The 16,018-nt window shown below is 39.2% G+C and overlaps 1 protein-coding gene across 12 annotated transcripts in view; it reads left to right on the top strand.

Annotated features, from left to right (window-relative positions):
* SLC30A7 (solute carrier family 30 member 7) overlaps window positions 1-16,018 on the top strand; it is a 64,528-nt gene that overhangs the window by 38,113 nt on the left and 10,397 nt on the right. For 10 of the 12 annotated variants that reach the window (XM_073356883.1, XM_073356882.1, XM_073356880.1 and 7 more), the window contains 3 exons: window positions 4,038-4,128; window positions 5,243-5,392; window positions 9,449-15,064. In XM_073356883.1, the coding sequence (XP_073212984.1) occupies window positions 4,038-4,128; window positions 5,243-5,392; window positions 9,449-9,496 (289 nt within the window). In that variant the 3' untranslated portion in view covers window positions 9,497-15,064. The other 2 variants (XM_073356879.1, XM_073356881.1) reach the window with 2 other exon arrangements.

The following is a 16,018-nucleotide window of genomic DNA, read 5'->3' as shown; positions in this document are numbered from 1 at the left end:
GTACAGTATTGTTTGTTTAAAACTTACTCTGGGTGTGTGTGTGTGTGTGTGTGGGGGGGGGGGGGGAATGGAAAATCACTGGCCCTAAACTCTGGATTCTCTCACTTTTAGAGGCTGACTAATATTGGTATCATGGAACCACACATATGGTGGTGCTTTCACATGGCTGGTAGAACCCCTTCAGTGTGACAACCCTCCTTGAGGGTTACTCCCGCTCACTGGGGTAAGCCACTTGGCTTCACCACATTCCTGGGACCGCACCTTCAAACCTTCAGTCTGTGAGCTCCCCTCAGTGAGTCCACTCGAATTGGATCTCCAGGGGAAGACTTGCACATCCCAAGGGAGCTATGGAACCCTGACCTCTTTAGACTAGAGTGACTCTGAGACAGTGATGTAAAACAGAAGGATTTGTTAAATGTCTGGAATACAGCATAGGGGGCCCTTAGGTTAGCATGGAGAACGGAAAACAGCCAAGTCCCTCTGGGGCTGACTGGAGCCCAGGGTGCGCTCTCTCAGACCCTCAGCATCCCTGCTTCCAGCAGACCATGGCCCACATGTAGCTACCCCTTTGGCCCCTTCTTAGTCTTTTGTTCCTTTTCCCAGGCTAACAGGGTCACCTGGTCTCCTCCTGACTTGCTCTTTGTTCTATAGCTGGCCCCACCGGCTGGCTTCCTGCAGAGGGCCAGGGTTGGCAGGTACTTGATAGCAAATCACCAGACAATTGTCAGGACCCAGGGCCTATCTGGATCTCTGGATTCTTCTGCAAAGAAACACCTTTTTCCCCTTCCCCTAGTTAAATTTGCAGTACATAGGGGAAATGGAGGCATGCACAATATGCATACAAAATATTCTGAAAACCCCCACTTTATCACAGCTGGCTTTCTGCCAAATCAGAACTTTCACTTACCTGAAATAATAGCTGTCCCTTTCTGCTGCAAAGATGACTTTCACAATGCAACTTTCTGCACTACAGCTATGTCTTGAGTCAGGGAACCCAACCTCAACATAAGGCTTGTCTACATGGCACCACGGTCTGGACTAAAGGGTTGTGAACTGTAGAGCATCCTAACCTATTGTGCTCTTTAAATTCCCTGTGTAGACCCTGCTGGGTCGAACTAAAAGGTACCTCACTCACCTTGATGTAGTCCCATTTCCAACAGTACTATGTTAGTGCGAACAGGATAGTTTTTAGTTCGTGCCAGCAGGATCTATGTGGGGTAGTTAGAGCACAACACAGTAGGGTACACTACAGTTCACAGCCCGTAATCCGCAGTGCAGTGTAGATGAGCTTATATTGTCCCTGGTCTGTTTCAACACTGTTCCATAACTAAGCTATATTCTTAGCCTAAGTTCAGTGACCACACTAGAGGGACATGGAGCATAAGACATTAGCTTGATTATAGAACATTTTTCAGCTCCATTGTACACTACAGACTGAAACAACATAGTAACCAGGTTCCTTGACACAGCTGTATTGGTTATGTGGTTGGGCTTTTAATAAATGCAGTGCTGCTTTGCAGAAAATTCTGTCTAGGTAGGCAGCAGGCGAAGGTGTGAAATGTATTATTGCCTAAAACTATCTAGTTACATGTCTGTTTCAAAGCCTTGTTAGGACCATTTCACAAATACAAGTAATGAAAATGCAAGTCTCCTCACAGGGGTGAGATTCTGTCTTTAAACTCTTCCTCCCATTTCCTTTTAGGGATGGCTTTTTGCTTTTCAGTAAGACTTTCCTGTCACACTGCATGTGCTGGGAAGATAGTGGGGTCATCTTTTTCCCATTCATCCTTTGAAATCTCTTCATTTTTCAGTCCCTTACTTGTGTAAGAATTGAGGTTGGGAAGATAGTTCTTTTTGTGTTAAGTGTTGCTACAACTGGATTTATTATCTGTCAAGGGGATGCTTCACACGCTATCTTTGGGGACTCATAATTACAAAACTTTAGAAATGTCCAATCTCTTAAATCCTGTCTACATTGGGGTCCCAGCAGAGTTAAGCAACCGTGGTTTAAAGATAGCTTCTGCTAAATTGCTTTCTAACAGGGTGTTTCCTTCGTCCAGCGTGCACCATGTTTAAAAATTGGTTTGATCCAGCCATACGGACTAGCCAAACCCAACCTTTAGAATGGACTAATTTGCACCAAATGACACAAATTTTCAGACTCTCAAGAGGGTAGATACACCCAGACCTTCAACAGACACTTCACCTCCACTCCCAATTTCAAATGACACAAGTTAAATACCATTTTATGCTATCAATAGTTATATTTTTCTAGGAAGTCATAAATATTTCCAGCAAAGTTCAGTTTCATATGTTGTTTTGCTGACTGGTATGGCCTCCTTCTCTGGCTGAGGAAGACACTTCTGTTTAAATAGGAAGACCAGCTAATAGGCCTTCTTGCCCTCCTCTATGAAAGAATGTGCAGTCCTGGTCCCTGTAGTTTATCTAAAGCTTTAGGTGTCGGAGCCTTATGTTAAAATACTGACAAAGCACGTCACTATGAAATGTAGAGTTCTCAGTAAGCTGGTATTCAAGTTGTATCCCTATTCTGCATAGTACTGTAAAAGGTCACATACCAGGAAGTAAATTTATGAATTATAATTCAGGTTAACTTCAAATCCATTCAGGGATGCCTGTTCTCACTTGAAAAGTGATGTTTGTGACACACACAATATAGGGGTCCATTGTCGGGAACAGCTTAGTTCCTGTACTCTTATAGGTCAAACTGTCTGAAAGACGTGACACATCACTGTTTAAACTTACCACAGACTAACAAATTAGCAATGGCAAAGACCCATGAGATCATCTTGTCCATCCCCTGTGCCAATACAGAATTTTCTCTACAATGTGTCTCCAGTGCTTTGTTTGGCTTTAAATGAGGCTTCCACAATTTCTTTTGGCAAATGGTCTAATTGATCTCACTCTTACAAAATCTTTCCTGATTCATTCTAAATTCCCTCTGATTACATTCATCCCATCACTCCTCTGATTGTGACACTCGGAAACAATAAATTTATTCCAATTATTGTACTGGTGTTGGCATCTGGTTTCCAGTTTCAGATATTGCTGATCCTACTGTCAGAGCGTGTCAGGTGGTTTACAAGTGCAGTCTGTTTTAAATGTAAGCTGAAATATATATACATTGTACAAGATCAAACTACTTTTCATCTGTGAAGTTTCATTATGCTACACTAAGCCAAAAGGGTGTAGTCGTTTTAAGATGGTGTTCAGGGTACTTTTATTCTTGGTGTATGCAGTAAGGTGATGTATTTTAAGAGCTTGTGAACTTATTGCATTAGCTCATGAGGAGTGAATTTGTAAAACTTGTGAATTGTAAAACTTGTCTGTGTGAAACCTCTCTGTCCTAGCTGGTACAATGCTCCTTCTTTGCTCCTTGCACTAGAGTAGACAGCCAGGAAGGAACCTCAAATTGCTTCCAAATGTTCACTGCTTGGGCTTGGATGTGGCCCCCACATTTTGTTAACATCAAGAATTTGCTAAGCTGGCTGTTCTGGCTGTTTTGTTCTGGCTGGACTGGTTCATGCTTATTTTGTTTTATGATGTCCTCCCCTGCCCCCATCTTAGTTCATAAGAAAAATATGTCTCAAGCCAGAGACAAAAGCAAGAATGATTTAACTTTTCTTGCACATTTTTATGGTTATTATAATTGCTGTTTGAAATTGATCTTGGTTCTAAACTACACTTTACCATATGATTTTTCTTCCCTATGTTTTAGAACATAGTTTCAAGATTCCATCCTAAATCCCACAAAATGAAACTGTTACTCTTGCTTGACGGTCTTTATAGAAAATGCCTGAGCGATAAAGATTCATGCTTTTGTATTACTGTGATGTCATTGTAACGTTTTTTTGCCCCCACTCTGGTGAATCTGTAATAATGCTTTCTCCCCAGTGTATTGTCTCATACATCCTGACTGATTTTACTTATTCTATCAGAAAGTGGTGGTAATGCTGTTGTATTCTGCATCCTTTGAAGATGTGGCTGTAATTAACTGTTCGTTCGTTCTTTCTTTCTAGTGTTGTTCCACTTTTAAGAGAGTCCATTGGAATCTTAATGCAGCGAACTCCGCCTTCCCTGGAAAGTGCCCTGCCTCAGTGCTATCAGAGGGTGAGCTGTTCCAGTTCAGGACATTTTTGCATAAGACTTAACTATTAAATGAATAAGCAACGTACGTTTGGACTTCTAGGGGGTGTTTTGGAATGTTTTCCTAACAGTAAATCCACAGAGGATTCCTTAAATCTATCCTAAACACATACATATGAATGAAAGCTTATCTGGAAATGCTCAAAAGCATAACAAAAAACCTGGATTTGACTATCTGAAGTCACAAATTCTACATATTCTGTAGTCCTAACCTAACCTTCACAGTATACACTTTTTTGGCTTGGAATAGATCTCAAAACCTTTGTGACACAATATATTTTTTTTTAAAAAAGTGGTGTAAGCCTAATGTGCATATTAGAGAGCAGTATAATGGAAATTTCACAAGAAGACCAGTTGGTTCTTTGTCTGTAGAATTTGCTCGTTCTCCAGTTCTGAACTGATGTTCAGCAGCCATTGCTGAAGATCCTTTGAATAGAAAAAGGAGTATTTTTCTCTCCCCCTCTAGAGCAGTTACCTTAACCTTTCGTAAGAAGTGGTGAGGTATATTAAAAACATAGTTTGCATTTGGAATTGTGTCCCTGATAGCTATACAGTATTGTATGTGTTGCATACATTTCATGTCTCTTATGGAATGCTAGCATGATGCATGTACCAAAGAAGTGTCCTTGTTTTTTTCCCCCAGTGGTTTATGGGATTGCTGTGTAGCACTAAACATCTCACAAAAAGAATTCCTGGTTGAGATGAGAATTGGGTGCATCTTGCACACCCTGAAACAACTGTACATGTGCCGCCTTCCTTGCCTCAAACAAAACTGTTTTTAGAAAGGAGTGAAGAACAAACATCAGGTTCCAGTGAAGGGAATGTGTAATACAATGTAGCCTAGTGCAGCAGTTGTGTGCATATGTAATAGAACCTTTCCACTTAACTCTCCTCCTTCTCATGCTTTTGAAGACAAAAAGTACTAATTTTAAATGAGACCTCACTAAATGCTCTTATGAAGATGAGTACTTTATGCCTGACATTTCTATTAGCTATTTGCTATAAAGGAAAGCACAGTGTGTAGTAATGTATTTTTTTTCAGAAATCATTTTTGAAATGTCTGTCATTGGTATTTTAGGTTCAGCAGTTGCAAGGAGTTTACAGTTTACATGATCCACACTTCTGGACCCTTTGTAGTGATGTTTACATAGGGACCTTGAAACTATTTGTAGCTCCTGATGCTGACGCCAAGTGGATTCTAAGCCAAACTCACAATATTTTTACTCAGGTATGTCTGCCTTACTTGTTAGAAACTCGGAACACAGTAGCATGCTTGGATACCGTGGTGTGTGCATGCGTGCGTGTGTGTGTGTGATGGAGAAAACATGGATGTAAAAATAAAAGTGGAGCAACAAAATGTTTATAAAAGTAACAGTTCTGTGTTCTGTCTTTGACACCAAACCAAATACTGTTGTTAAACTTATGATTAACCCCAGCTACCAGAAGCAGAATGGTTAAACTGAAACCTGTTCAATATATGTGGCTCATTCCTCTTCATCAGTCTCTTTGCTGCCTCTTAAAGGGAGACATGACATCAGAATGCTGTAGTCTTAGAGGTGCATTGAAGCCTTATGTTGACATACCAGGGACCAAGAAAACAGATGAGGCTTTCAAGATAAGATGTCTGACCACAGAGACTAACCCTACTTCTGCATCCACTGTGATGCCTCTGTATTGGCATTCACTTCTGTTGCTCTAAGAAGCCACATTTTCTGCATGCTTTGTTGCCTTCTAGCAACTTTCAGGCGGTGGTAGCCACTAAAGTCAACATTTACCAACCATTACCATATGCTGGTTTGAGAGCATTGCATTTCCCCTTTTCTTAGGCTAAGAAATAACTTCTGTATCTTAAACTGTGTGGTAAAAGTGGTTCCAGCTGAGGTTAGACTGCCAAAATCAATACAGACTACATGGGCACTTCATTAGAAATTGATATTCTCTTGTTAAAGGAAGAAAAATCAACAACCAAAGCCAGTTTTCTATCACTAACTGATGCATTAAAAGGAAAGGCAATGAGATTCAATTGGCTGTCTATAGCTAATATCTGAAGTCCGTAACATATGATGCCACAGTTTTAAAAAAAAATTAATGGTATCTGCTGCATTTACTCTAACAAGCTACATTTCACCTTGTTGTATCTAACCTCTAAGTCACAAGACATCTTACCTTGACCAGGATCTGACGCTCAAGTGTTACAAGGTGCTGTATACCATTCAGTTCTAAAAATGGTATATATTTGGGCAGTTGAAATAATATAGAGTTCCAATGTTTCTCCTTCCCTGATTTCACTCTAATGAAATAGGAAGTTTTCTCCAGAAAAAAAGAAATCTTTTGCATATTTTATGAATAAAAGCCAACATACTTATCCCTCTCTGTTCTGTAGCTTCCAAAGAATCCAGGCTTGTGTCCTGTTTTTGACTTCTTGATGATGTTTCTGGATAGACATCCCATGTATCACTGTCAGACTAAGAGCCATCCTATGTTTGGTCTGTTGGAGGAATACCTTCCTTCAGATACCTGTGCCTCTCCAACACAGGAAATTCTTAGATTGTAGATGATGAGTAGCATCAGTTCAGCTCTGAATTGGCCTCTGCCTGTCCATATTCCCCAGAGTTAACTCTATTCTAGAATTCATCAAATTCGAGTAGCATTGTTTGAAGAGTTCAGATAGGAACTTAATGTACTTATTTGTGTCCACACTGTTTTACTTAAGAATGCACAGTGCATCTGCATTAAAGGGAGGCTTTAATTCCAAACGTTGACCCTGTGCAAAACTGAGGTGATGCAGACAGGAAGATGGGAATGCTTCCAAGAACTTGCTTTCTCTGAACTTATCTCACAGTGAAGGGCATCTGCCCTCAGATTTTTGGTTCACCAACTTGCACTTAGATGTATAACTAGTCATGGTGGCAGAAAACGCAGTTTCCTGACGGGAAACTTAATGCAAAACTCATTTATTTGGCTTAAGCTTTTCTGCCAAAAAAAAAAGTTGTGTGCAGTGAACACACGTGCACCTTTGAAAACAAAGCTGTAAACTAACCAAGTTACTTCTGTTACAAGGCTTGAAGAAAGTAAGGGATTGTTGTAATGTCTGGTCTTAAATCCTTCCGATGCACTCAGAAGCACCGTGATAGTGGGGAGAGGGAGAGAGCAGCATATAAATACTTAGGTAAATAGTAAGGGATGAAACCTTTTATACATGGGCTTCAAACTTAATTTACCTTTCAGTTGTTGCATACTTTTTTCTTGCCGTTTTCTAACTATTGGAGGTTTAATAAAATATTGTCAGATTGTTACTAAAGTGGTGATATTCAATATGTGACACAACATTACATCATAATGAACTGATTATCCCATAGACCTAGGATTAACTTCAAGGAGATCATCAATAGAGAGGGACAAGATGCCGAAGGAAGGGAGTTTTATTTGAGCCCAAATATTTATAATGTCAGTGAGGAAAACAGAAATTGCCTTGGTCAGTTAAAACAGCTAATAGGTTGAACAGTTCAGTCTGGAGACGGCTTACATATGTGGGAGGGCCAGTTCTTGGGAAGGTTAGCTTGGCTGTGGGGGCAGTCTGTTTGGATGGACAGCCTCGTAATTATTTTGTCATCTCAAATCTCTTGAATCTCCAGTGAAAAAGACTTTTTTGCTAGCAAGATGTCACCTATTCTATATGTTCACTCTAGGGGTTGGTATCAAATGGACTTAGGATAAAGGATACATCTTCCTTCCCTTTGATATGTGGTAGTAGGTGGAGCAAGCATTTTTTGAGTAGTACCGGAGATCATAGTTCTTAAAGTTGTAATTGGCAGGTTAGTCAAAGTGAGCTCGGATGTTCAATACAGACACTCCCTGACTTAAGCAATCGTTCCATTCCGGAAAGCCTTGCATAACTTGAATTTTGCGTAAGTCGGAAACGTATACCCGAACGTTACGCCAAAAAACCCCAACCCAACAAAAAAAGCTCCTATTCCTAGCTTATGGAACTTTTTCCATAAGTGCAAATTTGCATAAGTCGGGTCTTGCGTAACCCGAGGAGTGTCTGTATACATTACTGCTGAAACAAAGTCCTATACACTTCAGGGACCCAGACATATTACATTTTCTCGAGTTTGGTTCTGTTCCTAAAGACTCAAGTCAAGTGATTCCAGTTCTCACGTTTACTCTAGAGTATGGCACATCCTTGACTGAGGGCTTGTCTACATGAGTCGTACCAGTGTAAGGTAAGGTATCAATTTAAACTGCTATAACACCCTGTGTGGACATTCTTGTTCCAGAGTAAATATGGCTTTTTCTGGTTTAGTTTATGCCATTTTGGAAGTAGTTTAAGCTAAACAGCAAAAAGCTACTCTTATTCCAGCATAAGTGTCCGCATGGTGACTGTAGCAGTTAACTATACTGGTATAACTTCCTATGTAGACAAGTTCTGAGAGGCAGTCTGAGAGGCAGTGGATGTTTTGATTATTTGCATGGAAGCTGAGCATTTTTTGTGTAGATCTTGAGCTCGCTAAAAGTTGTCTTCCACTGCCGTAGCCATCTAAGAGGCTAGTTGACATTAATCTGATTCTCAGCAATGTGTTCTCATTCTATGTTTGTTATCTTTCTCCTGAAGATGATTCTGCATAAGGAACTACGCACACCATCTTTGCAGCCTAGCAGCATGACTTTAAGGGTTAATAGTCTCTTAAATAATTTACTCCTCATTTGATATAAAATGATAGCGGAACGAAAGTTTAATCTCTTGAGGTTTTTGAGCAGAGGGGTGATTTGTAATTTATGTGCTCATAGAGTATTGCCAAAAGTTATTTTGGTGTTTCACATAAATACACCATTGCCATGCCTCTCTTCTCTACAAATCCCTGTTTGCTGTAGAACAGCTTCATAGTTCAAACTACGTCACATCCTAATGCTTTGCCTCACTTGAACTGGCATCTGTTCTAATGGTTAAAACACCCACATTAGACTTTTTAAAAATGTATGTCACGTGATCTTTAGATTTGTGGTTGAAGAACTTGTGCTTTAAGATAAGCTTTTTTTAACATTGTAGAAGCCCTACACATCTTCAACTCATGCACTTACATACATCCATTTTCAATGGATGTTTGAGTATGTTTCGTAAAATCATTACTATAGAACAAGCTATCCAGTAGATTTGTTTGTTCACAAACAAAAAGGTTTGTACACAAACAAAAAGGTGTACGTATGATAGCATTTGGAACTGGGGTACAGTTGTGTGGGTCATAATTGTTCAGTTTTCTAATTCTCCCTCTTGTGTTTACAGGCAGGAGTCAGACAGCTTTATGTACAGATTGACTTTGCAGCCATGTAGTGAACATCATAAATTGTGTTCTTTGGACCAAAGTTTTCTGGTACTGTAATGATATAAAACATAGTACTCTTCAAGACAGAGCCACCACCACCCCAGTTAACCAAGACCAAATAGACTGCTGCCTTTTGGCTACTTCTGGAGTTCACGTTTAAGGAGTAAAAACTGAAAGGATATGTCCTGGACTTCTGGTCTTGTCTTTTGTGGCCCCCAAACTTTTTTCATTTTTGTGGGTTTTTTTGTTTTGTTTTTTACTTACTACAATTGTTCCAACAGGAAACTAAGATTGTGGGACTGCAATTCCTGGTCATGTCTTTAATGAAGGGCTTGTCTAAAAAAAAATTTGTTCATAGGAAGCTGGGGTGTGAATCTACTCTGCGCTATCCTTCTGCAGACTAACTGCCCATGTGGCTCCTGTTATATGCATTAATGGTTTGTTAGTGCACTTTGATCTAGTCCTGCTCTAAAGAGGACTAGATCTAAGCACATGTCAGCAGGGTCCACATCGACCATTAGTCTCTGGCAGGCTAACACTGAGTAGATTCACACCCCAGTTCACATGAACAAGCCTGAAAGCTGCTCGTTCCCACAAAACCAGTGTTATCAAAAATTGGAGCGCAGTCTTGTACATAATGTCACAATGGGTGGCATTCTTCATTATAATCGTATGTTTGTAAAATTGTTTGTACTTTGCAAACTTAATGAACCAAACCATATTGGGTTCTCAAAGTGCCTTTATATCAGAAGAAGTATTTGCCAGCATCAACATGGAACATGAAGGGTTTTTATTACTTTTATGGCTACAGCTTGTTCTTATACAGTCAGTCTTATTCTTGCTAGTGATGTATGTGACTTTGTATTTGCATACTTGTAGATTTTAGACTCCCTTTTACTGTTGCATCTTATCAAATGAACTGGAGTTAAATTTGTTTAATTTACATTACAAGTTAAAGCTATTGTGGGGAAACTTGCTTTCAAAACATCTGTCTATTTGATATATTGTCCTAAGAGTTGTTTTAACCAAATTAAATGTTCAACCCTGGGTCTAAGTCTATGAATGAAAGTTTCTCTCTACTGTTATAGTAACTGGAAATTGTATTGCAATAACCATGTTCCTAAAGTCACCATGCAATAGAGAAAGGCAGTTGCAGCATAATGATAGTAATGGAAGAGCTGGTTTGCTTTTATCTTTCAAATACAGACTTAATCTTTTTTCTGTCAAAGCTTTGCTGTGAAAATTAGTCTACTAGGCTTTAATAGACTGTTAAAGAGGTTGGAAGTAGTTACTAAACTGAGGAGAAGAGGGGAGAGGAGCTCTTCCTGGCAAATGTATCTGCAGTGGAAATGAGAACTATTGGATGTGCTATGTAAGGTCACATTCTCTTAGTTGACCTGTTTGATTCTGACATGAGCATGATCTGTCTTATCAAGGTCTTGTGTGTGTTTCCACACACTCACAAAGATTTGTCCACAGAGCGCTTTCCAGAAACACCCACAGTCCATATCTTTACTGGCACTTACATTAATTTATATTTTGAACTCAAAATGAGTGTTAAATTCCTGAGACAATCCTACAACACCTGTACTGTAGATGCAATGCTTCCACTAAAATTAGATTACTGCAGTTATCAGTGCAAAATTACTGTAGTCTCTCATTCCGTTTGAATTCAGAGACTGAACAGTAAAGATCCCTCAAATGTATCTTTGATTTCCACATTTGAAGCTGTTGGTTAGTCTGACTAGGACACAGAGCAAGAAAAAAGAAGTCTCCTTTTTATTATTCGGAAATAAATTTTCTGTTTGATCGGAAACTTATGAATTAATAAATTTACACTTAATGTACAGAGGTTAGTGGAGTAAAACAAGACAAGGATGCTTACTTGAAAAATCAAACATGCTGCTGACTGGTATGAATTCTAGGTATTTTTCTGATGCAAATATCACTGTCCTTGTAACTGATTTAAATACCTAGTAATGGGTAGTAGTAAAACCAAGGAGCATTGTAGTTCTAATGAGTTCAACTTTAGTGACAGTTGATGAGCACTGAGGATGACAGAGACGACAAATACCGGAGATTGAATTGCAGGGATGGTTTGTATAGTGCAAGGGCTTTGCTGCAGATGTTACTGTATTGTTGCAGTTTTCATATTACAGGGATAAGCAGCTTCTTAAATTCAGTGTTATTCCTCCTGTATGACTCACTGTGTGTGTATTTTTATATATATGAATGCTGCTCAGTTGCTAGTCTGTGCCTTGAGTTGAGCTCACCAGATTGATGCAGATATACGAGTGCTGAATGAACTAATAATTTTTAATTTGTACAAAGTTGTGATTCAAACTCGAAGGTAAGACCTCTTCCATTGCTTCCATAATGTCATACACATACATGGACTGTGGGTATTGTCTTTTGTTTGGGTGGTCTTTAACACAGGCAATAATGCAACAATCCACTGATCTTAAGGATGATGGCCTCTGTCACTTTGAGCCACCATTTTAAAAGGAAGACCCAGCCTCTTTCACCTAAATTGTACAAGCCATAACCTCAAACTGATTTTTTGGAGTGATTATGCTTTCCAGACTTACAGCTTTGATTTGTTTCTGGGCTGATGAGCAAAGCTTCCTAATCATCTTAAAATACTTTTAACACAAGCCAAATTATTGGGGTAAGCTGCTTATTGTGAATGTTTTAGCTGAATGTTCGTGGGATGCTTTTTCAGTTGCTGCGACTTCCTAAATGTCTTGCTGCAAGTGAGCAATTGCTTGGATGTTACTGTTTTTTTTTTCTCTTGTGTATTTTAAAAGGACTCAAGATGGTTATATGGCTAATCTTCCTTGCCAAGACCAGTATTTGACTGAGAACATAATCTGTTTTCTGCACGCTGAGCTTTAATGAAAATTGCCCTTTAAACTACGTGTAACACAGATTAAATTTTTCTTGCCTAGGAAGATCTTTAATTTGAGACTCGGGAGAGGAATTAGGCCCATGGTGTCTTGCTCATGAGAAATGCACATTTTTACAATCAAGATGACTACCTTAATCGTGTTTGGGATGGTTTGCCATGTTATAGCAAGATGCACATAACTTCCACATTTGTTTTTGTAAAATGTAATTTAAATGTGGTGCTAGTGTGTGGAAGCCAGTTGTTTGCTGTCCAGCAACAGGATTGTGTTGTCATTTCAAGTACATGACTTTTTGGCCGAGTAGACTTATTTTAAAAGAATGTGCGAGTAAACTGTTCAAAAGAAGATAGATGGCATACCCTGCATTTTAAGTTGGTGTAAATTGACTCCTGTAGCATGGAGTCCAAACAGCATTGGTTGGGCAGCATAGAGGCCAACAAATGCATTTTGTGCCTTCAGGATGCTCTGTCCTGGGCTAACTCTGGTCCATTTTGGGGTAGGATGCTTGTGGGGGACAGGTGTCAGGCTGATATAAACCCTGAATGTTGAACATCAGGGACTACTTACAACTATTTTGTTTCAAATGACATTAGATTCTGCTTCTAATATGCTAATGGAGGTGTTGTAATCTCTTGACTTTATCCTGAATCCCTGCAGAAGATGGTCTATTTTAAGAATGATTGGGGGGGAGGAATTACAGTAGAACCTTGCTAAATTTCACTTTTCTAATTGACAAACCTGATAACTGTCAAAATCCCATCTAATTCTCCATGAAGACATAACAGCAAGGTGCTACAGTGAATCTCATTACTAGAAATATGTATAAGATTACTACCTACAATGTTGCTTGGCATTGAACATATTGTGGAGGAAAACAGGCCATCCATTGGAGTTTATAAGATCAGATTGTAAACAGTTAAACATGAATAAAGTTACACACTGTGCGTGAGTGGCCCCCAAGTGAGGAGCTTAAGTAAATCTAGTATCCTTGCTACACTACAGTATGGGTTAAACTAGTACAAAAAATAAGCATGTCAGAATAATTGAACCAAGTACGTTTTTGTACGTTTTTGCATTATTGCAGTAATCTGTATTTGATCTTCCAGTAATTAACCTGTGAAATTTTAAAATCTAAAATGTTTTAGACAGGCTGCCTGTCTATTATCAGAATCAAGAACTCTAACTCATACTCAATAGCACTAGCTTCTACCTAAGATTCACTATTTCAACTATATTTGAGATTGATTTTACTTTTAAAATTGAAGAATTAAAAATCTGGGTAGAGAAGGGAGGAAGGAAATACTCACCAGTTCAGTACAGATGGTAACTATCAATGTATTGTGGGGATGCAAATGAGATACCTGGAGAAAGTGCTGTACTTCAATATTATGCTAAATTGTTTCAACAGAACTTACAAGGAAAACAATCAATGCACTGCTCCGTGTATCTTCACACCCACTGACTTATGGTACTGCATAATTCAGATGTCATATGAGACCTTGAGGATTGTATGAAATGGAAAATAAATTTTAAAGATGTTGTATTTTTATTAAATAGGTATGAGAATACATCTAAGATTGTTTTAAGTATCAATTCAGATCAGCACCTTTATTCATGAACAACCTTGTCCTGTTTTCTTCAGTTAGCTTTTACGATTATATTTGGTATGACAGCTGATTATTTTTTAAACTGTGATTTTTAGATGGTAAAGGAATAATATGATACAGAGGAGCTTTCTTCAACCCAGTTCTCTCATTGTTAATACTGGTTTTTCAAAACCAAAATATGGTGGTCTCAGACCCTACCTTAATAAGATGCTGCATTGCATACAATAGCACTACCCACTCCTGCAGTGGTTAATTCTCCGCAGCCCCAAGACCAGGGATCCTCTTTCTGCTTTTTATTTTTTTTTTAATTTTACTTCTCTTTTCCTCAAAGCCCTTGTGTTGGTGACCATCTGTGTCTGGTCTTCACAGGCAGGAGGTTGTTATAGAATCCTGTCAAAAGATGCAGGTCATTCTCCCAGGATCTACTAGCAACTGAAATTTTTATTCATCTCACTATGTGCAAATGCAGAATTATCTACCTTTCAGGTTTAGTGAGCCACACTTCAAGTGTAAGTTCCTTCCTGTGGGTTAATTTTACTCTTCACAGCATGTTTGGCAGAAGCACTGTTGTGTAAAGGAATTTGCATATTTCACTTCCACATATACAAAAACCTTGATGGTAATATGGGCCAGGATCTAGTTCGAGTTGAAATCAGTAGCTACTGAAAGGGCTGGCTAGCACATCAAGCAATGTGAATGAAAAAATTACCAAAACCATTCCTAGCAGCAACAGAGTCCTGTTTGCACCTTTCCAGTTAATTTCAAATACATGAAGTACTCTTATTGGTGTGCTTAAATTTAATAGTGTGGTATTAGAACATCTATAAACAAATGTTTTAGTAGTAAATTGCTGATTCTAAATACAGTTGTGGAGACACTATACTGTAACTTGGTTTGGGAGTGCTGACGTTAAGCCATTATGACTCGCCCCAAGTGCAATATTTAAAATTTTAATGTAACCTTTTTTCTACTTGAATGGTTTAAGTAAAACATTTCATCTGATGTATTTGAAAAAGATTTGGGATCAAATTTCCTTTCAATAAAACTTGGTTTTAAAAACAAACCCTGCCTGTGTATTTTCTGATGTGACTAGCTGACAAGTAAGGATCTTGAAAGTCCATGTTGTAGACCTGATTTTTCAAGAACTTTTAAATATCAAGTTGTAGATCTACTGGATAGAAAACTCCCCTTAAACTAGCTTTTGTAGAACAGTTCAGAACACAATCACACAAGGGGCGCCAATACAATACATAATTTTTGATGCCTACTGGCATATCCAAACCTCCCAACATGTGGGCTGCAGCCCCCTGAAATGACAGACCACATGGTTTCTTCCATTCCCTGTCACTTTCAGGTGATTAACAGTCACCACTTCAACAGATTCCTAGGCTGCAATGTTCTCACCTTTATTGCCTTTTCTTAGGTAGAGCAGGGTTTATGGACAGGCCTGGCTGTTTCCCAAAACCCCCCGTTAGTTTCTTTCCACATTCACTTTCCCATTGCACATAATAAATAGGCCAAATTAATGACATCTTTGAGAGCTAGGGTAGCCTAAACCCTTACACGGCTACTTGGATTGCCCTGGCGTAGGAGGACAGGAGTGAAGCACAGCAAAGTTTTCCAGAGCACTGATCCTGTTGGGAGAATGTGGTGCAGGTCTGTCTCATGCTAGTGGGACAGTGCGTGTGGTGTAGGGTGTATAGAACTGGCAAGCTATTTTTTGTACACACTTACCAAGTTCATCTTGCTTAGGTTCATCTGAACATCAGAGGCCATTCCTCCCCTCCAGGGGTAGGTCGTCTAGCATTCATGATGCCCCTGGGAAGGGGAAGCTTCTCCCCAGGATGAGCTCAAACCTGTGAAACCTTCCTGATAAGCAGTCCTGAAACCAGCAAGACACTTTCCTTGCAGTTCCATGTCTTCATCTGCAGAGTATGTGAACTCCTGTTCAAGGGAATGTTCATACTCCCCTAGTGTTGTCGGTAGCAGAGTATAAGTCCACTTATGCTGTTTGTAT

The sequence above is a fragment of the Lepidochelys kempii genome, chromosome 8 (assembly GCF_965140265.1).
Source record: "Lepidochelys kempii isolate rLepKem1 chromosome 8, rLepKem1.hap2, whole genome shotgun sequence".
In the NCBI taxonomy this organism is placed as follows: Eukaryota; Metazoa; Chordata; order Testudines; family Cheloniidae; genus Lepidochelys; species Lepidochelys kempii.
Note: the sequence above shows the minus strand (reverse complement) of the source record. Positions and strands in the feature narration are given on the sequence as shown.